This window comes from Chiloscyllium plagiosum, chromosome 7 (genome assembly GCF_004010195.1).
Source record: "Chiloscyllium plagiosum isolate BGI_BamShark_2017 chromosome 7, ASM401019v2, whole genome shotgun sequence".
In the NCBI taxonomy this organism is placed as follows: Eukaryota; Metazoa; Chordata; class Chondrichthyes; order Orectolobiformes; family Hemiscylliidae; genus Chiloscyllium; species Chiloscyllium plagiosum.
In genome coordinates, this window is record NC_057716.1 from 102,701,469 (window position 1) to 102,718,102 (window position 16,634).

At 45.3% G+C, this 16,634-nt stretch overlaps 1 protein-coding gene across 1 annotated transcript in view; it reads right to left on the reverse strand.

Moving 5' to 3' along the window:
• LOC122551807 (indian hedgehog protein-like) overlaps window positions 1-14,335 on the reverse strand; it is a 77,501-nt gene extending 63,166 nt beyond the window's left edge. The window contains exon 1 of the mRNA XM_043694286.1: window positions 12,717-14,335. Within this exon, the coding sequence (XP_043550221.1) occupies window positions 12,717-13,025 (309 nt within the window). The 5' untranslated portion in view covers window positions 13,026-14,335. The remainder of the gene's footprint in view (window positions 1-12,716) is intronic.
• Between the last annotated feature and the right edge of the window lie 2,299 nt (window positions 14,336-16,634).

A 16,634-nucleotide genomic window follows, 5' to 3' on the forward strand; every position in this document is an offset into this window, starting at 1 on the left:
GAGGTGCGGGATGTAGACGAGATGCGTTGGAGGGCATCTTGAACCACGTGGGAAGGGAAATTGCGGTCTCTAAAGAAGGAGACCATCTGGTGTGTTCTGTGGTGGAACTGGTCCTCCTGGGAGCAGATATGGCGGAGGCGGAGGAATTGGCAATACGCCGATGGCATTTTTGCAAGAGGTAGGGTGGGAAGAGGTGTAATCCAGGTAGCTGTGGGAGTCAGGGGGTTTGTAAAAAATATCAGTGTGAAGTTGGTCGTCATTAATGGAGATGGAGAAGTCCAGGAAGGGAAGGGAGGTGTCAGAGATGGTCCAGGTAAATTTAAGGTCAGGGTGGAATGTGTTGGTGAAGTTGATGAATTGCTCAACCTCCTCACGGGAGCACGAGGTGGCGCCAATGCAGTCATCAATGTAGCGGAGGAAGAGGTGGGGAGTGGTGCCAGTGTAACTACGGAAGATGGACTGTTCCAAGTCGCCAACAAAGAGACAGGCATTGCTGGGGCCCATACGTGTGCCCATGGCTACTCCTTTGGTCTGGAGGAAGTGGGAGGATTCAAAGGAGAAATTGTTAAGGGTGAGGACCAGTTCGGCCAAACGAATGAGAGTGTCAGTGGAGGGGTACTGTTGGGGACGTCTGGAGAGGAAAAAACGGAGGGCTTGGAGGCCCTGGTCATGGCGGATGGAGGTGTAGAGGGATTGGATATCCATGGTAAAGATGAGGCGTTGGGGGCTGGGGAAACGGAAGTCTTGGAGGAGGTGGAGGGCGTGGGTGGTGTCTCGAACGTATGTGGGGAGTTCCTGTGGCCATTTCATAATCCATGGAACTGTCAATTTCACCAGGAAAGTGGCCCTCACCACTTCTACAGATGCACCATTGAAAGCATATGGTCTGGGTGCATAACGGCCTGGAATAGCAACTACTCTGCCCAGGACCATAAGAAATTACAGAAGATGGTGGACACAGCCAAACCATCACGGAAACCAACCTGCCATCCACAGACTCCATTTACATGGCTCACGGCCGCAGAAAGGCTGTCAATATCATCAAAGAACCATCACACCCGGTAATGCTCCCCTACAATCTCTTCCTTTAGGCAGAAGATACAGAAGCTTGAACACGCACGTATACACACACACACACACACACACACACAAACAAACACACACACAAACACACACACAGATTCAGGAACAGCTTCTTCTCAGATGTTATTAGATTGATGAATGGACTCTCTACCCTCAAATAATGCTGATCTTGCTAAGACTGATCTTGCCTAGCACACACCCTATGCAATATAATCTGTAGGCCTCTGTCTAAAATTTTTGATCTGTATACCCTTGCTTACTATGATCTGCCTGTTCTGCTCATAAACAAAGCTTTTCACTGTACTTCAGTACAAGTGACAATAAATTAGTCAATCAATCAATCACTCTCATGTTGGTGGATGTGGGTTTGGGAGTGGGCATGTCTCAGAATGATACCTCCCAATTCATCTTCAAATGGTCAGCTTAGGGGGAAGAGTCAATATGACTGATTGGGAGCTGTAGACCCTCAAGTAAGGTTCATCTGTTCAAAGTAGAGAGAGCTTCACATTGCAACACTTGGGAGTTGGGAATTCTGGCAAAAAGATACCATCCCATTGAGGCTGGAAGAGCACAGATTCCATGGGGGGATGGGGACCAGAACGTTGCAAGTCTGACCTGATGAAAAGTGTGTGCAAATTAACCCACACCCGCAATCTATTCATCTGAATCAGATTCAGAAGTTCGCTAACCTCTCATTTGCCAATTCCCTCTCAATGATATAACCAATTTCCAGTGACTTAGACCGCTTATCAAGGGTGTTATGAGTTTGCCAGACCAAACAAAGACTACTTCCAAAGCTCTGCTATCCAAACAAGAATTTCACAATAAGGTTCAAACAAAAACATTATTACTTCTATTGATCTAACAATTCAAATAAAGCAAGTGAAATGAGAAACAGCCCTGTCATCCGAAAACTCAACACGGTGGAGATCCAGTGTTGAATTACGCAATTCCTTTATCTATTGATAATTCCACTATTGATCACTGCAATACTCCAGTGAAAAACGAGTCCAAATGTGTGGCCTTGAAGGGGTGACTTCGAGAACAACTTAACAGCTGAAGAACATTGATTGTTTCTGTTTCCTATCAAGTGATACAAAACATGTTCTTTGGAACGTGGAGGGGTCTGATTATAGAAATTGCAAGCAAGGGAGGGTGGCTGTTGGAATGGCTTGACATCTCTCTCTGACGCTGCTCGGATCAACAGTGAAAGAAAACTGCAACAAAAATCAGCAGGAAAAGTAGAAAGTTCAAGATAATAATTTTGTTATTTTGTTTTTTTCTAAAGGAAGGCCTTTTCTGAGACGGGAATAAACAGGGAGATTTTCTGCATTGCTGTCATGTAGTACGTCAACAGCACTAGCTGTTTTTTTGTAAATTGTCCCTTCCATTTCATAAACTCAAGGTCCACATAAAACATTTGAATATTACAGCATAGAAAGAAGCCATTCAACCCATTGTGCCTGTGCAGTGTCATTGGAAGATCAATCCAGAAGCGTGGGAACAGGAGTAGGCTATTCAGCCCCTTGCGCCTGTTCCACTATTCCATGAGATCAGGGCTGATCTGTGGCCTAACTCCGTGTGCCTCCCTTTGGCCCGTATCCTTTAGTACCTTTCCTTGACAAAAATGTATTTATCTCTGATCTGAAATTAACAACTGATACAGCATCCATTATCATTTGTAGAAGAGAGTCCCAAATGTCTACCACCACTGCGTGTAGAAATGCTTCCCAACATCCTTCTTGAATGGTCTAGCCATAAATTTTAGACCAATCTCAAACCAGTGGAAATAGTTTATTTTTATCTATGCTGTCTTTTCCTGTTAATATCCTGAAGTGTTTGATCAGATATTCCTTAACTTTCTAAATTCTAGAGAAAGCAGGCCTAATTTGTATAATTTCCCTTCATAACTGAGCCCCCAATCTCCAGGTATCATTCTTGTAAACCTACATTGTACTCCCTCCAAGGCCCATATCTGCTCGCAGAGTTCCAAATGGGCTATAACCAGGGATCTAATCAGGCCCAGTTACTCCCAATCCTATTCTATCCCCATAGCCCTGTATGACTTGCCTCTTCCAAGTATTTATCCCTTCTGAATTTTACGACTGAAATTTTCAGGCAGTACATCCCAGCCAATAACAATTGGCTGTTACAGCAAACTTCTCCTACCTCTGATTTTTTTTTAATCAATTACTTTATATCCATGAACATTGTTGCCAGTGAGTATAATTTCTACCATTTACTGTTAAAAAACGTCTCATAATTTTTAGCAGCTCTGAAATGTCCTTTCAAACCTTTTCTACTTGACTCACAATCTTACAATTTGACTGAAATTATGGTCGATGTCCTCTCCACAAGAATGTGCTCAAACGTCATGATTTACAAGTACATAAAATTTAAGCAAACTCTCCAGTGTAGGACTGAGGGTGGGCTGCACCTTTGAAGGTTCCACTGGTAACTGGGATATCCTATGGTTTGTTTCAAAGCTAGCCACTTCCATCTAGAAGGACAAGGGTAGCAGATACATGGGAACACCACCCCCCCAAAAGATCCTCTCCATCCTGACTTGGAAATATATCATAGTTCCTTCACTGTGATTGGGCCAAAATTCATAAACTCCCTTCTTAACACCATGTGGACTACAATGATACAAGGAAACAGCTCACCACCAGTGTCTCCAGAATGATTAGAGAATGCTTGCCTATCGAGCAAAGCGCCTATCCTACGAACAAAGACTAAGAAAGGTATAAAAACTGAAAGAACTGGGGATGCTGTAAATCAGAAGCAGAAACAGAAATTGCTGAAAAGGCTCAGCAGGTCTGGGAGCAACTGTGAAGGGTTCTGAGGAAGGGTCACTGGACCCAAAATGTTAACTCTGATTTCTCCTCACTGATGCTGCCAGATCTACTGAGCTTTTCTAAAGAATGTTGAGTTCTACCCACTGTCCTAGCCACTATTTATCTCGCTTTGCCACTGGCGACATTTTATTTTTCTCCCAGTGGTCGAACGCTCATACTATTTCTGCTGAGACTAGTATCTCCAGTCGAACTCATGGACTGAAACTGATCAAACACAGAGAAAGCTGGAGAAACTCAGCAGGTCTGACAACATCTGTAGAGAGAGAAATAGAGTCAATGTTTCCAGTCTATTGCAACTCTCCTTCTGAGCTACCCTTCTCCAGTAATCTGTGTGATTTTTTTCACATTTCAAGTATCCGTGATATTTCACTTTGATGGAGATGGGGACAATTATCTGCACAGTAGAGGTCCATGCAATATATGTACAAACTGAGCGATTGAGAAGCGTGTGTTTTCAGCCTATCAGGCTCCATATTTTGTACTACAATTCATAGATATCAAACCAGCACATGTTAAAACTATCATACAGAAAATAGGAGCAGGAATAGACCATTCAGCCCTTCAAGCCTGCTCTACCATTCAATATGACAGTGGCTGATCATCCGATTCAGTCCCCTGTAACTGCTTTCTTCTCAAATCCTTTGATACCTCTAGCCCTATGGACTATATCTAACTCTTCCTTAAATACATTCAATGCTTTGTCCTCAAGCAATTTGCGTGGCAGAGAATTCCACAGGATCACCTGCAGAGCTTAGGAAAATAAGTGAAGCAACAGCAGAGAAGCAATGCCAATCCCGGCTCAGCAGCCAGCTCTCTGGTCGAGAGTGAGGACTTCAGATGCTGGAGCTCAGAGTCTCAATTAGAGTGGTGCTGGAAAAGCACAGCAGGTCAGGCAGCCTGAAAGGCTTTTGCCCAAAACGTTGATTCTCCTGCTCCTCAGATGCTGCCTGACCTGCTGTGCTTTTCCAGCACCACTCTAACCCAGTCAGCCCTCTGGTCTCTATCAGAAACTTATCTCTTAAGCACAGAAATTAAGCTGATTCTTGTGCTGCACTGTCAGAAAGACTGCCTTTCAGATGAGGTGATAAAGCACAACAATCTCTCTACTTCCTCGAGGGACTAAGGAAATTTAGCATGTCCGTAAAGATTAGATTAGATTCCCTACAGTGAGGACTCTTACCAATTTTTATAGATAGAAAATATTCTATCCAGATGCATCACGGCTTGGTATGGCAACTGCTCTGCCCAGGACCATAAGAAACTACAGAGAGCTGTGAACCCAAGCGTCGTCCATCACACAACCCAACCTTCCATCCATTGACTCCATCTATTCACCTCACTGCTTTGGGAAGGCAGTCAACCTCATCAAAGATCACCCCACACCCCGGCTATAATCTCTTCCAACCTCGGGTGGAAGATACTTCTTTTAGATTAGATTAGATTCCCTACAGTGTGGAAACAGTCCCTTTGGTCCAACAAGTCCACACCGACTCTCTGAAGAGAAACCCACCCAGACCCATTTCCCTCCGACTAATGCAGCTAACACTAAGGGCAATTTAGCATGGCCTATTCACCTGACCTGCACATCGTTGGACTGTGGGAGGAAACACATGTACCAACAAATTCAAGAACACGTCTTCCCAATGTTATCAGACTTCTGAATGGATCTCACAAATTTTAAATTTAATGTTGATTTTGCTCTTTGTGCACCTTCTCTGCAGCTGTAACACTGTATTCCTCACCCTGTTCTATTGCCCTAGTGCACTTTGTATGGTATGATCTGTCTGTACTGCACGCAAAACAAAACTTTTCACATTACTTAGATACAATAATAAATCAAAATAAACTTGCCCTTCTCACATGGCACCAATTTCAGCAAGAAGAAGGGAGATCTCCCTTGTGTCCACAGCAACAGTGTTTATAGATTATCTGACAATTGTCACATTGCTATTTGGGAGACCTTCATCTGAACTAAATAAAATGGGAAATGGTTGTGTCGAGGTAATGTCACCAGGCTAGCAATTTGACAGGCCCAGGTTGATGCTCTGACAAAATGTGCTCAAATCCCATCAGAAAGACTGATGGAATTATAAAAAGGATATTGTCAAATTGGAAAGGGTTCAAAAAAGATTTACCAGGATGCTGTCTGGACTGGACTGGATGATTATGAGTTGTAAGGAGAGGTCTGGGCCATCGGAGGTTGAGGGGTGACCATATGGAGGTTTATAAAATCATGGAGGGCATAGATAAGGTGAATGGGAAAGGTCTTTTCCCCAGGGTAGAAGAGTTCAAAACTAGAAGGAATATTTTCAAGGTGCGAGGAGAAGGATTTAAAAGGGACCAGAAGGGCAACTTTACCAGACCCATCAGTCCAACTCATTCGCGCTGACAAGACATCCCAGTCTGACCTAATCCCACTTGCCAGCATTGGTCATCACTCTCTGTGTGAAAATGTTACCCCTCAGGTCTTTTTAAAATCTTTCTCCTCTCACCTTAAATCTTTGCCCTCTAGAGTCATAGAGACGTACATCACAGCGACAGACCCTTCGATCCAACTTGTCCATGCCGATCAGAAATCCTAAACTAATCTTGTCCCATTTGCCAGCATTTGGCCCATGTCCCTCTAACTCTTCCCCTCCGTATACCCATCCAGATGCCTTTTAAATGTTGTAATTATACCAGCCTCCAACACTTCCTCTGGCAGCTCATTCTACACACTCACTACCCTCTGCATGAATAAGTTGCCCCTTATGTCCCTTTTATATCTTTTCCCTCTCACCCTAAACCTAAACTTCCCCACCCCAGGGAAAAGACATTGTCTACTTACCCTATCCACACCCCTAATGATTTTATAAACCTCTATAAGGTCACCCCTCAGCCTCCGACGCTCCAGGGAAAATAGCCCCAGCCTATTCAGCCTCTCCCTATAGTTTAAACCCTCCAGCTCTGGCAACATCCTTGTAAGTCTTTTCTGAACCCTTTCAGGTTTCACATGATCTATGGATAAAGGGGAAACCAGTGTATGCATTGTATTTAGATTTTCAGTTGGCATTTGATAAGGTGCCACATCAAAGGTTACTGGGAGAAATAAAGACTTGTGGTGTGTGGAGTCACATAATGGCCGGGATAGAAACTTGGCTAGGAACAGGAAGCAGACAGTAGGCACAAACTGGTCATTTTCTGGCTGGCAAGATGCAATGAGTGGTGTGCCAAAGGGGACAGTGCTGGGATATCAATAATTTATACAAATGATTTGGATCAGGGAACAAAAGGCACAATTGCTAAATTTGTTAATGACACCAAGATGAACACAAAAGTAATGTGTGAAGGGGACATTAGGAGGCTACAAAGCTTTAGTTAAAAGAGCAAAGAACAAAGAATAGTACTGCACAGGAATAGGCCCTTCAAGACTACACCGACACAGAACATCTTTCTAAACTAAAAGTCAAAACAAAATTGAGTGAGCAAAATTATCTAAATTTTCAAATCTAATGTTAGAAGTAACACAACACCAGTTTATAGTCCAACAGGTTTATTTGAAATCACAAGCTTTCAGAGAACTGCTCATTCATCACCTGACAAAGGGCCAGCGCTCCGAAAGCTTGTGATTGCAAATAAACCTGTTGGACTATAACCTGGTGTTGTGTGACTTCTGACACTCTCCAGCCCAGTCCAACACTGACACCTCCACATCATAAATATATGTAAGACAGAGGTAGATAGATATCTCATTAGTGAGAGAGTTGATTTCATGGTGGGTAGGCAGGAGTATGGAATAGTCAAATCAGTGACAATCTTATTGAATAGTGGAGCAGGTTCAAGGGGGTCAATGGCCTATTTCTTTTCGTAATTTCCTCATGGGCAATTTTGCTTACTTTGACGCATTTCTCCTTGCATTTCAAATGTCCACGTATATTTGTTTTTAATTTGGTTGCCACATTTCCTGAGTGCATCAATTTTGCTTCAACAAAACATTTCATTGGCTCCAACATGTTTTGGGGATATTGTGAATGGTGCTATATAAATACAACTGCATTGTTGCTTTTAAGTCTTTACGTTTCCATTGCTAAAGAGAAGCGAAAGGTGATTCAGTCGATTGATCCTGCTGCAGATCTCCACATCTGGGCCGATGGGGAGTGGCAGAGGAGAAATAACATTTGCAAAAATAAACAAACATGCTAGAGTCATAATCAAGTTTTAAAGCAAACCGATGATTTAGGCCAGGCTGAGGTCCTGGCAAGGACAGTTCCATCATGCTTACTGCCATTTACACTGCCTCAGAAATTCCAGCAAATTATACTGTGCAATATCATTGGCGGATGCACCCTCATATCTCCCAGTTCCAAACTCTGGAATTCCCTCCTTAAACCTCTTTGAGTCTCCATGTCCCTCTCCTTAAACCTCTTTGAGTCTCCATGTCCCTCTCCTTAAATCTTACCATTTGGTCACTGGGTGTTTATGCGTCCAATAGCGCAGAGGGTTTTGAGAATATATTTTACTGTGGTGGGATGCTATATAAGTGCACATTGCCATCTGAATTTTAAATAGAATACCACCCGACTGTATCTGAACTAATGGCTTGTGTATAAATGGACTGCTGTCTTTTCTACATTAAAACTGGCTTTGAATTCAACGATCTGATAATTGTTTGGAGCTGTTAATCCATTAAATTAATCCGAATGGGCACCTCATCCTAATGAGAAAAGAATTGTATGTATGCAGTAACTTTCACAAACTCCCCCCTCAAAGTGCTTTACAGTTAATTGGATACTTTTAAAGTGTAGCTTCTGTTGTAATGTGGAAATTGTATCCATCAATCCCAGCACAGAAAGACTGAACAAACAGTGGGTGTGATGAAGTCATTGTCTGAGGAATAGATATTGGCCCTGGATAACTCCCTCACTCACAGAATCCTTTGTGTCCACCTGAGAGGTCAGACATGGTCCTGGCTAAACACTGTACAAAAGACAGTATGTCCAGCAGGACCCCAGTACTGCATTGGGAGCATCATCTTAGAAATGTGAAGTGGTGCAGGAAAGATTTACAAGGATGTTGCTGGGTTTGGAGAATTTGAACTATAGGGAGAGGCTAAATAGGCTGGGTCTGTTTTCCCTGGAATGTCGGAGGCTGAGGGGTGACCTTACAGAGGTTTATAAAAACATCAGGGGCATGGATAGGATGAATAGCCAAGGTCTTTTTCCCAGGGTGGGGGAGTCCAAAACTAGAGGGCATAGGTTTACAGTGAGCTAAGGGGCAGCTTTTTCACGCAGAGAGTGGTGTGTGCATGGAATGAGGAAGTGGTGGAGGCTGGTACAATTACAACATTTAAAAGCTCGTTCGAAATGTCTAATGTTAGGGGCCATGTATTTACGATGAGAGAGTAAGCTCAAAGGAGATGTGAGGGGCAAGTCTTTTTACACTGAAAGTGGTAGATGTGTGGAACGAACTGTCAGCAGTGGTGGTGGAGGCAGATACGATAGGGGTGTTTAAGAGACTTTTAGATAAGCACATGAATATGCAAGGTACAGAGGGATATGGACCAAGGGCAGGCAGAAGGGATTAGTTTAATTTGCCATTATGTTTGGCATAACACCATGGACTGAAGGGTCTGGTCCTGTGCTGAACTGTTCTATGCGGTATATGTTCTATATTCTGTGCATTAAGGCATCTGGATGGGTACACAAATAGGAAGGGTTCAGAGGGATTTGTGACAAATGCTGGCAAATGGGAGTAGGTTAATTAGGATGCCTGGTCAGCATGGATGAGTTGGACTGAAGGATCTGTTTCTATGTTGTATATCTCTATGACTCTATGACTCTAAGTCTGTGGAATGGGAATTCTGACTGACTGAAATCTGACTGAATGATGTTGAGAATAGGGATAGACAAGTACTCAATGTCAGAATGATAGTACTTCATCAGTTTAAAATGTTGCTTTGAGGGGTATGGGTGGGTATCTGGAATCAATGAACATACATTTCCTTTAGTAGTTACAATCAGTGAGTTGAGGGGGTATAGGCAGATATTATTATACCTAATGATATCAATTAGTTAGCACAATGTCAACTCAGATTTACAAAACCTCCAGCTGTCCTGCATAAGATTTAAGCAACACCCACAATCCATAAGTGTATGCTTCAGTATTATTCACCTACTCCTTCCAGTGCTGTTGTTATATATACTGCAGCTACTCACCAAGAAAACTTTTAATGGAGGGTCAAAACCTTGAAATGCAACACTTAGAAAGAAAAGGACAGCAGGTGATTAGGAACACCACCACCTGCAGGTTCCCCTCCAAGCCACACATCATCCTGACTTGGAAATATATTACTGTTCCTTCACTGTCATTGGGTTAAAATCCTGGAACTCCCTCCCTCCCTGTTCAAGAAGGCAGCTCACCATCCCCTTCTCCAGGGCAATTAGGAATAAGCAATAAATATTGGCCCAGCCAGTACCCTCATATTCAGAGAATTCTCTTTTTTAATCACCAGTGAGTGTGCCTTGGATTGTTCAGGGTGAACTGGAGGGTGCAAGATTGGATTGAAAGCTACAGAGTGTAATTGATAATAGCACTCTGAAGTGTAACTGAAATCTTGAAATGAACACTAACCTTGCATGAAATCGGAGCCAGTAATGATTTCTATTGAAGGACAATCTTATGCAGTGTACACCAATATTTCCTACAGTGTACACCAATATTTCCTACATGAAAAACAACTACTCACACAGATTCAGAGGTAACAATCAAACTCAGTACTAATAGACAGGGACACTCGTACAAACAGGACACCAACTGACACACACACACTAACAGACACACACTGATAGACACACACTAACAGAGACACACTAACAGAGACACACTAATAAGACAAATACACTAACAGACACACATTAATAGACACACACATGAATGCACATATAAACATTTACACACAGAGAGATATGGCACTAAGACGTTCACACAGCGACAGGACATTTACACATACATGCACACAATCAGGGACTAATGTACACATGCACTCGCACACAGATATAACTTTAACATGCACTCACAAAAACAGTACATTAATACATATGCACACACTCACAGGACACGAGCTCACAGAAACAGGACTAATGCACACACACAAACATTAATGCACCTATGCACTCACACAATTTCCGGACACTAATAGACACATACACACACATATTTACAGACACATGCACAAATATTCCCCTGAACACATACACACAGACACGCATATTTACATATTTAACTTTCAAGCTTAGTTAAGTCTGAATTTTTTGAGAGAAAACCGAACCCCTTCTTTGCCCCTCCCCGCCTTTTTAAAATGTGATGCTCCGGCCCAAGGAGGGACCTCCAGCCTTGGCGCCCCCAGCCTTGATCCTGCCCTGAACTGAAACTCTTAACCCTGAACTCCGGCCCGATTGCCCGACAACAGGCTCCTGGTTCATTGTACAAAGGTTATTGTCGATTTATCAGAGTGAGGAGTGGAAATAAACCCTGCCTTTAAAAACAGCACACAGACCCAACGTTTCCGCTTCACTTCAGGGAAAATAAAATAAAGACAGCGCGTTCTTGTTTTGGAATAACCCAAAGCACGCTTAAACAAATCTCCTGTTATATAAATAATATTTTTTCTTAAAAAAATACACACCGCTCTGGAGTGGAAATATTGAATAATTGGGATCATTTTTACTGGCCTGCTTTAGGAGACTCTGAAAGCAATTGGATTTATATATAACTGAGATCTTTCTTAATTCAAACGCAAAGGCAGGGGAACTTTAGCTTATCACTAAATATTCACCTAGTTCAGAGAGATAGACAAAGAGCAAAGGACAAACGCTATTTGTAAGGAATAAGGTAAACAAACCAGCTGCCCCTTAAAACAATGACCCCGAGGAGAACTGATTGGTGCTTTCCATATATTAAAAAAAACAATTTTGTTATTTATTAAAAAAAACTGAAAACAAAATAAACAGTTTCTTTACACCCGGAACTTACAATAGATGTGGCCAGAGGTGTAAGTTCTTTGAAGGCTGAGTTGGAGGGGCGAGGGACAGAGGTATGGAGGGCCAGAGGGGCAAGTATTGAACACGATGGGCCGAATTGTTCGGCATCTCCGCAGTTCAATTGGAAGGAGGCGGTGGAAAAGTGCGAACCCGTTTTGTGTTTTTGCTCACGGACGGCTCCAGAGAAAACCTCGCCACCTCGGGCATGGCTCTGTCAAACGTTCAGCTCGATTTTATTCTGCTGGGCTGGAAGCGAGGGGGATTGGGAGACGCACACTGTGGATCTGAGGGAGGTGGGGCTGGGAACACATTCAGTAATAGATTTCAGAAATGGGGGAAACTGCGAGGACAAAAAGAGGGGGTGGGGGGGGGGTTGTAGAGAGATCTGAAGGGCCAGCACGAGGCTGGGGTTGGAGGGGCCCAATGGCATGTTCTGATTCTATAAAGTCGCACAAGCAGAGCCAGGCATTCAGCCCAACGAGTGCCTACTCAACAAATCATGGCTGATCTAATAATCCTCAATTCTACTTTCCCTTAGATCCCCTTATTGGTCAGGAATGTCTACCTCATCCTTGACTATATTTATTCGCCCAGCCGTCTGTGATGAACAATCCCACACTACCGTCCGAGAGGAGGAATTCTCCTCATCTCTGCTTCAAATGTGTCAACCCTTATTCTGAGATGATGTCCCATCCTGAGAATGCAGCCCCTCCGATATTGACCTCTCTCTCTCTCTCTCTCTGTTTCCGTGTTTTACCTGAGTCATCAGTCTGTCGGCACCGGATTTCTCCTCGTCTTTGAAGATGATGTCCGGGTTGTAGTTGGGAATTAGCTCCTTGAAACGGGACGCATTCCTGGTGATCTTGCTCTCGGACTTGCCGCTGGCTCCCAGCGTTTTCTCGGGCACGCTCGGGATGAATTGTTTGTAGGAGAGCGGCGTGAGTTTGCGGTTCTGTCTCCTCCTGCTCCCGTAACCCCGACCCGGCCCGCAAGACATCACGGCGGGCCAGAGCAGCAGAGAGCAGCCGCTAACCAGGACTAAGGACACGCTCCAGTGAACTCTCATGGTACACGGGTCTCTCCCTCTCTCTCTCTGTCAGATCAGCACTATCAGTTACAATCCTCCTCCTTCTAACTCCCCTACCCCTTGATCCAGGGGGGGATATTGGCAACACCTCCTAAAACCAACGCAAGGGGACCTCAGTTAACCCCCTGCAGCAGGAGCCCCGACTCTGCCCCATTCAGGGGAGCCGTGTTGCCCAGGGAGCGCAGCGGGTCCAGCCGCCTCCTCTGTCTCTCTCTCTCTGGCTCTGTCACCGCATAAAGGTGGGGTGGGGGAAACCCCGCAGAGGGGCAAGGGAGGGATTTACCCTCGTGGTTGGAGCTGGAAACACAGGCAAAAGCAATAAGACAGCGGGAATATTCCGAGTGGCAAGGAAGGAAGAGTTACAAGGAAGGGCCGGGTGTGCAGGATGGAGAGATAGGGACACAGAGAGAAACAGAGGGGGGTTTTGGCGCAGAGGGTGAGAGAGAGAGAGGGATATTAGAGAGGTGGAAAAGAGAACGGTAATACAGAGGGGTGGAAAGGGGGATAACAGAGGGATAGAAAGAGAAAGGGATGGTATAGAGGGATAGAAAAGAGAGTGATATTAAAAGGATAGAAAGAGAGTGATGTTAGAGGAGCGGTGGTGAGAGAGGAAGATTAATAAAGAGGATATGGAGAGGGAACAAGAATAGAGAGGTGAAGAGATGGGGAGAGGCTTCAAGAGGAAAGAGAGGGTCACAGAAACAGGGGAGAGCGAGGGAGAACCAGGGGAGGTGAAAATTGAGCGGGTGGAATGGCTCAGGAACATGCACTGGTGGTTGGAGAAGGGAGAGCCCTGACAAAGGCAGAGACTGACAGAGAGTTAATCTGTCTGCTCACTCACCAACACAGCAAGTGACAGATCCACAGAGAGAGAGAGAGAGAATCTCAGAGCAGGTGAGAGAGTGACAGAGAAGCAGAAAGGGACAAGAAAGTGACTGTAATTGGAAAAGGAACAAGTGAGGCAGGAAGGTGACAAGAGAGAGAGGGATCAGTGAGGGATCAATGAGAGATAGAGTCCCTCTGGGACAGCGCTCTATGGCTGATCAGTCTTCCCACCCTCCCCTGAGCTCCGGGCGGAGAGAGAGAGAGAGAGAGTCGGAGTGGGACCTCCGGTCTGAACCTCTTGAATGGCTCCGGCAGTCAGTCACAGTCGCTGAGAGTTCCCTCAGATCCGACTCTGCAGAGACCGCACCCTCTGCCAACCGCGCCCCTGACCACTCACTCCCCCCGTGTACACACACACAGACACACTCACACAGGGGAGAGGACACTAGACCTCTCTCTCACACACATCCATCCCACAACACCCAAACATTCCCACTCCCTCCTCCTCCCAGCTAAAACCACACCTGCCCCCCCGCGCTGTCCCAGATCCAGCCCCTTCGGGAGCCTTGTGTCACAGGTGGAGAGAGAGAGAGAGAGAGACAGAGTCAGTCACTCCTTGCATCGGACTCCTTACAATTCAAATCACCACCAGCTTTTCAGATCAGTCCTGGGTTTCCTACACCTCATGTCCAGTTTGTTTATCTCCCCGCAAGAATCCTGCCGGGCTCTGTTCCTCTGCTTTGATTCGTCAGTGTCCACATATATTTTCCAGGGAAAGTGAACACGCTTCGAATCAAATAGTTTTTGTTTTCAGACAGGGCTGTGGCTTCCAGCCTCTTTATTCCGGAGACAGTCTGACCGGTGCTGAACTGTCAGTCATTTCTGTCCTCCGTCTGTCCAGTACTGAGGTGAGAACTTGCAATTCTGTACTGTCAGATATTGTCCAGTACTGGGGGGAGAGAGAGAGAAAGACCGACAGAGGCACTGCGTGTTGGCACTGTACGGAACTGGAGTGTCAGACAGAGCGCCTCAGACTGGGGACTGTACAGTACTGGTCTGTCAGATATTGTCCCCGGGGATTGTACAGTACTGGGGCTATGAGGTAGGGTCCCTCAGACTGGGGATTACTGAATGTATCACGCAGGGTGCCAAAGAATGCGGACTGTATGATAGTAGGCTATCAGATACAGTCCCTCAGTCTGGGAACTGTACAGTACTGGGCTATCAGACACAGTCCCTGAGTCTGGGAACTGTACAGTACTGGGCTATCAGACACAGTCCCTGAGTCTGGGATCTGTACAGTACTGGGCTATCAGACACATTCCCTCAGTCTGGGGACTGTACAGTACTGGACTATCAGACACAATCCCTCAGTCTCTGAACTGTATCATACTGAGCTATCAGGCACAGTCCCTGCGTCTGGCAACTGGACCGTATTAAGCTATCAGACACAGTCCATAGTCTGGGAACTGTACAGTAGTGGGCTATCAGGCACAGTCCCTCAGTTTGGGAACTGTACAGTACTGGACTATCAGACACAATCCCTCAGTCTCTGAACTGTACCATACTGGGCTATTAGACACAGTCCCTGCGTCTGGCAACTGGACCGTATTAAGCTATCAGACACAGTCCTTCAGTCTGGGAACTGTACAGTACTGGGCTATCAGACACAGTCCTTCAGTCTGGGAACTGTTCAGTACTGGGCTATCAGACACAGTCCCTGAGTCTGGGAACTGTACAGTACTGGGCTATCAGACACGGTCCCTGAGTCTGGGAACTGTACCGTACTGGGCTATCAGACACAGTCCCTCAGTCTGGGAGCTGTACAGTATTGGCCTGTCAGACACAGTCCTTCAGTCTGGGAACTATACAGTACTGGGCTATCAGACACAGTCCCTGAGTCTGGGAACTGTACAGTACTGGGCTATCAGACACAGTCCCTCAGCTTGGGAACTGTACCGTACTGGGCTATCAGACACAGCCCCTCGCTCTGGGAACTATACAGTACTGAGCTATCAGACACAGTCCCACAGTCTGGGAAATGTACAGTACTGGGCTATCAGACACAGTCCCTCAGTCTGGGGACTATACACTACTGGGCTATCAGACACGGTCCCTGAGTCTGGGAACTGTACAGTACTGTGCTATCAGACACAGTTCCTGAGTTTGGGAATTGTACAGTACTGGGCTATCAGACACAGTTCCTGAGTTTGGGAACTGTACAGTACTGGGCTATCAGACACAGTTCCTGAGTTTGGGAACTGTACAGTACTAGGCTATCAGACACAGTCCCTGAGTCTGGGAACTGTACAGTACTGGGCTATCAGACACAGTTCCTGAGTTTGGGAATTGTACAGTACTAGGCTATCAGACACAGTCCCTGAGTCTGGGGTCTGTACAGTACTGGGCTATCAGACACAGTCCCTGAGTCTGGGAATTGTACAGTACTGGGCTATCAGACACAGTTCCTGAGTTTGGGAACTGTACAGTACTAGGCTATCAGACACAGTCCCTGAGTCTGGGAACTGTACAGTACTGGGCTATCAGACACAGTTCCTGAGTTTGGGAACTGTACAGTACTTGGCTATCAGATACAATCCCTGAGTCTGGGAACCGTACAGTACTGGGCTATCAGACACGGTCTCTGAGTCTGGGAACTGTACCGTACTGGGCTATCAGACACAATCCCTGAGTCTGGGAACTATACAGTACTGGGCTATCAGACACGGTCTCTGAGTCTGGGTACTGTACCGTACTGGGCTA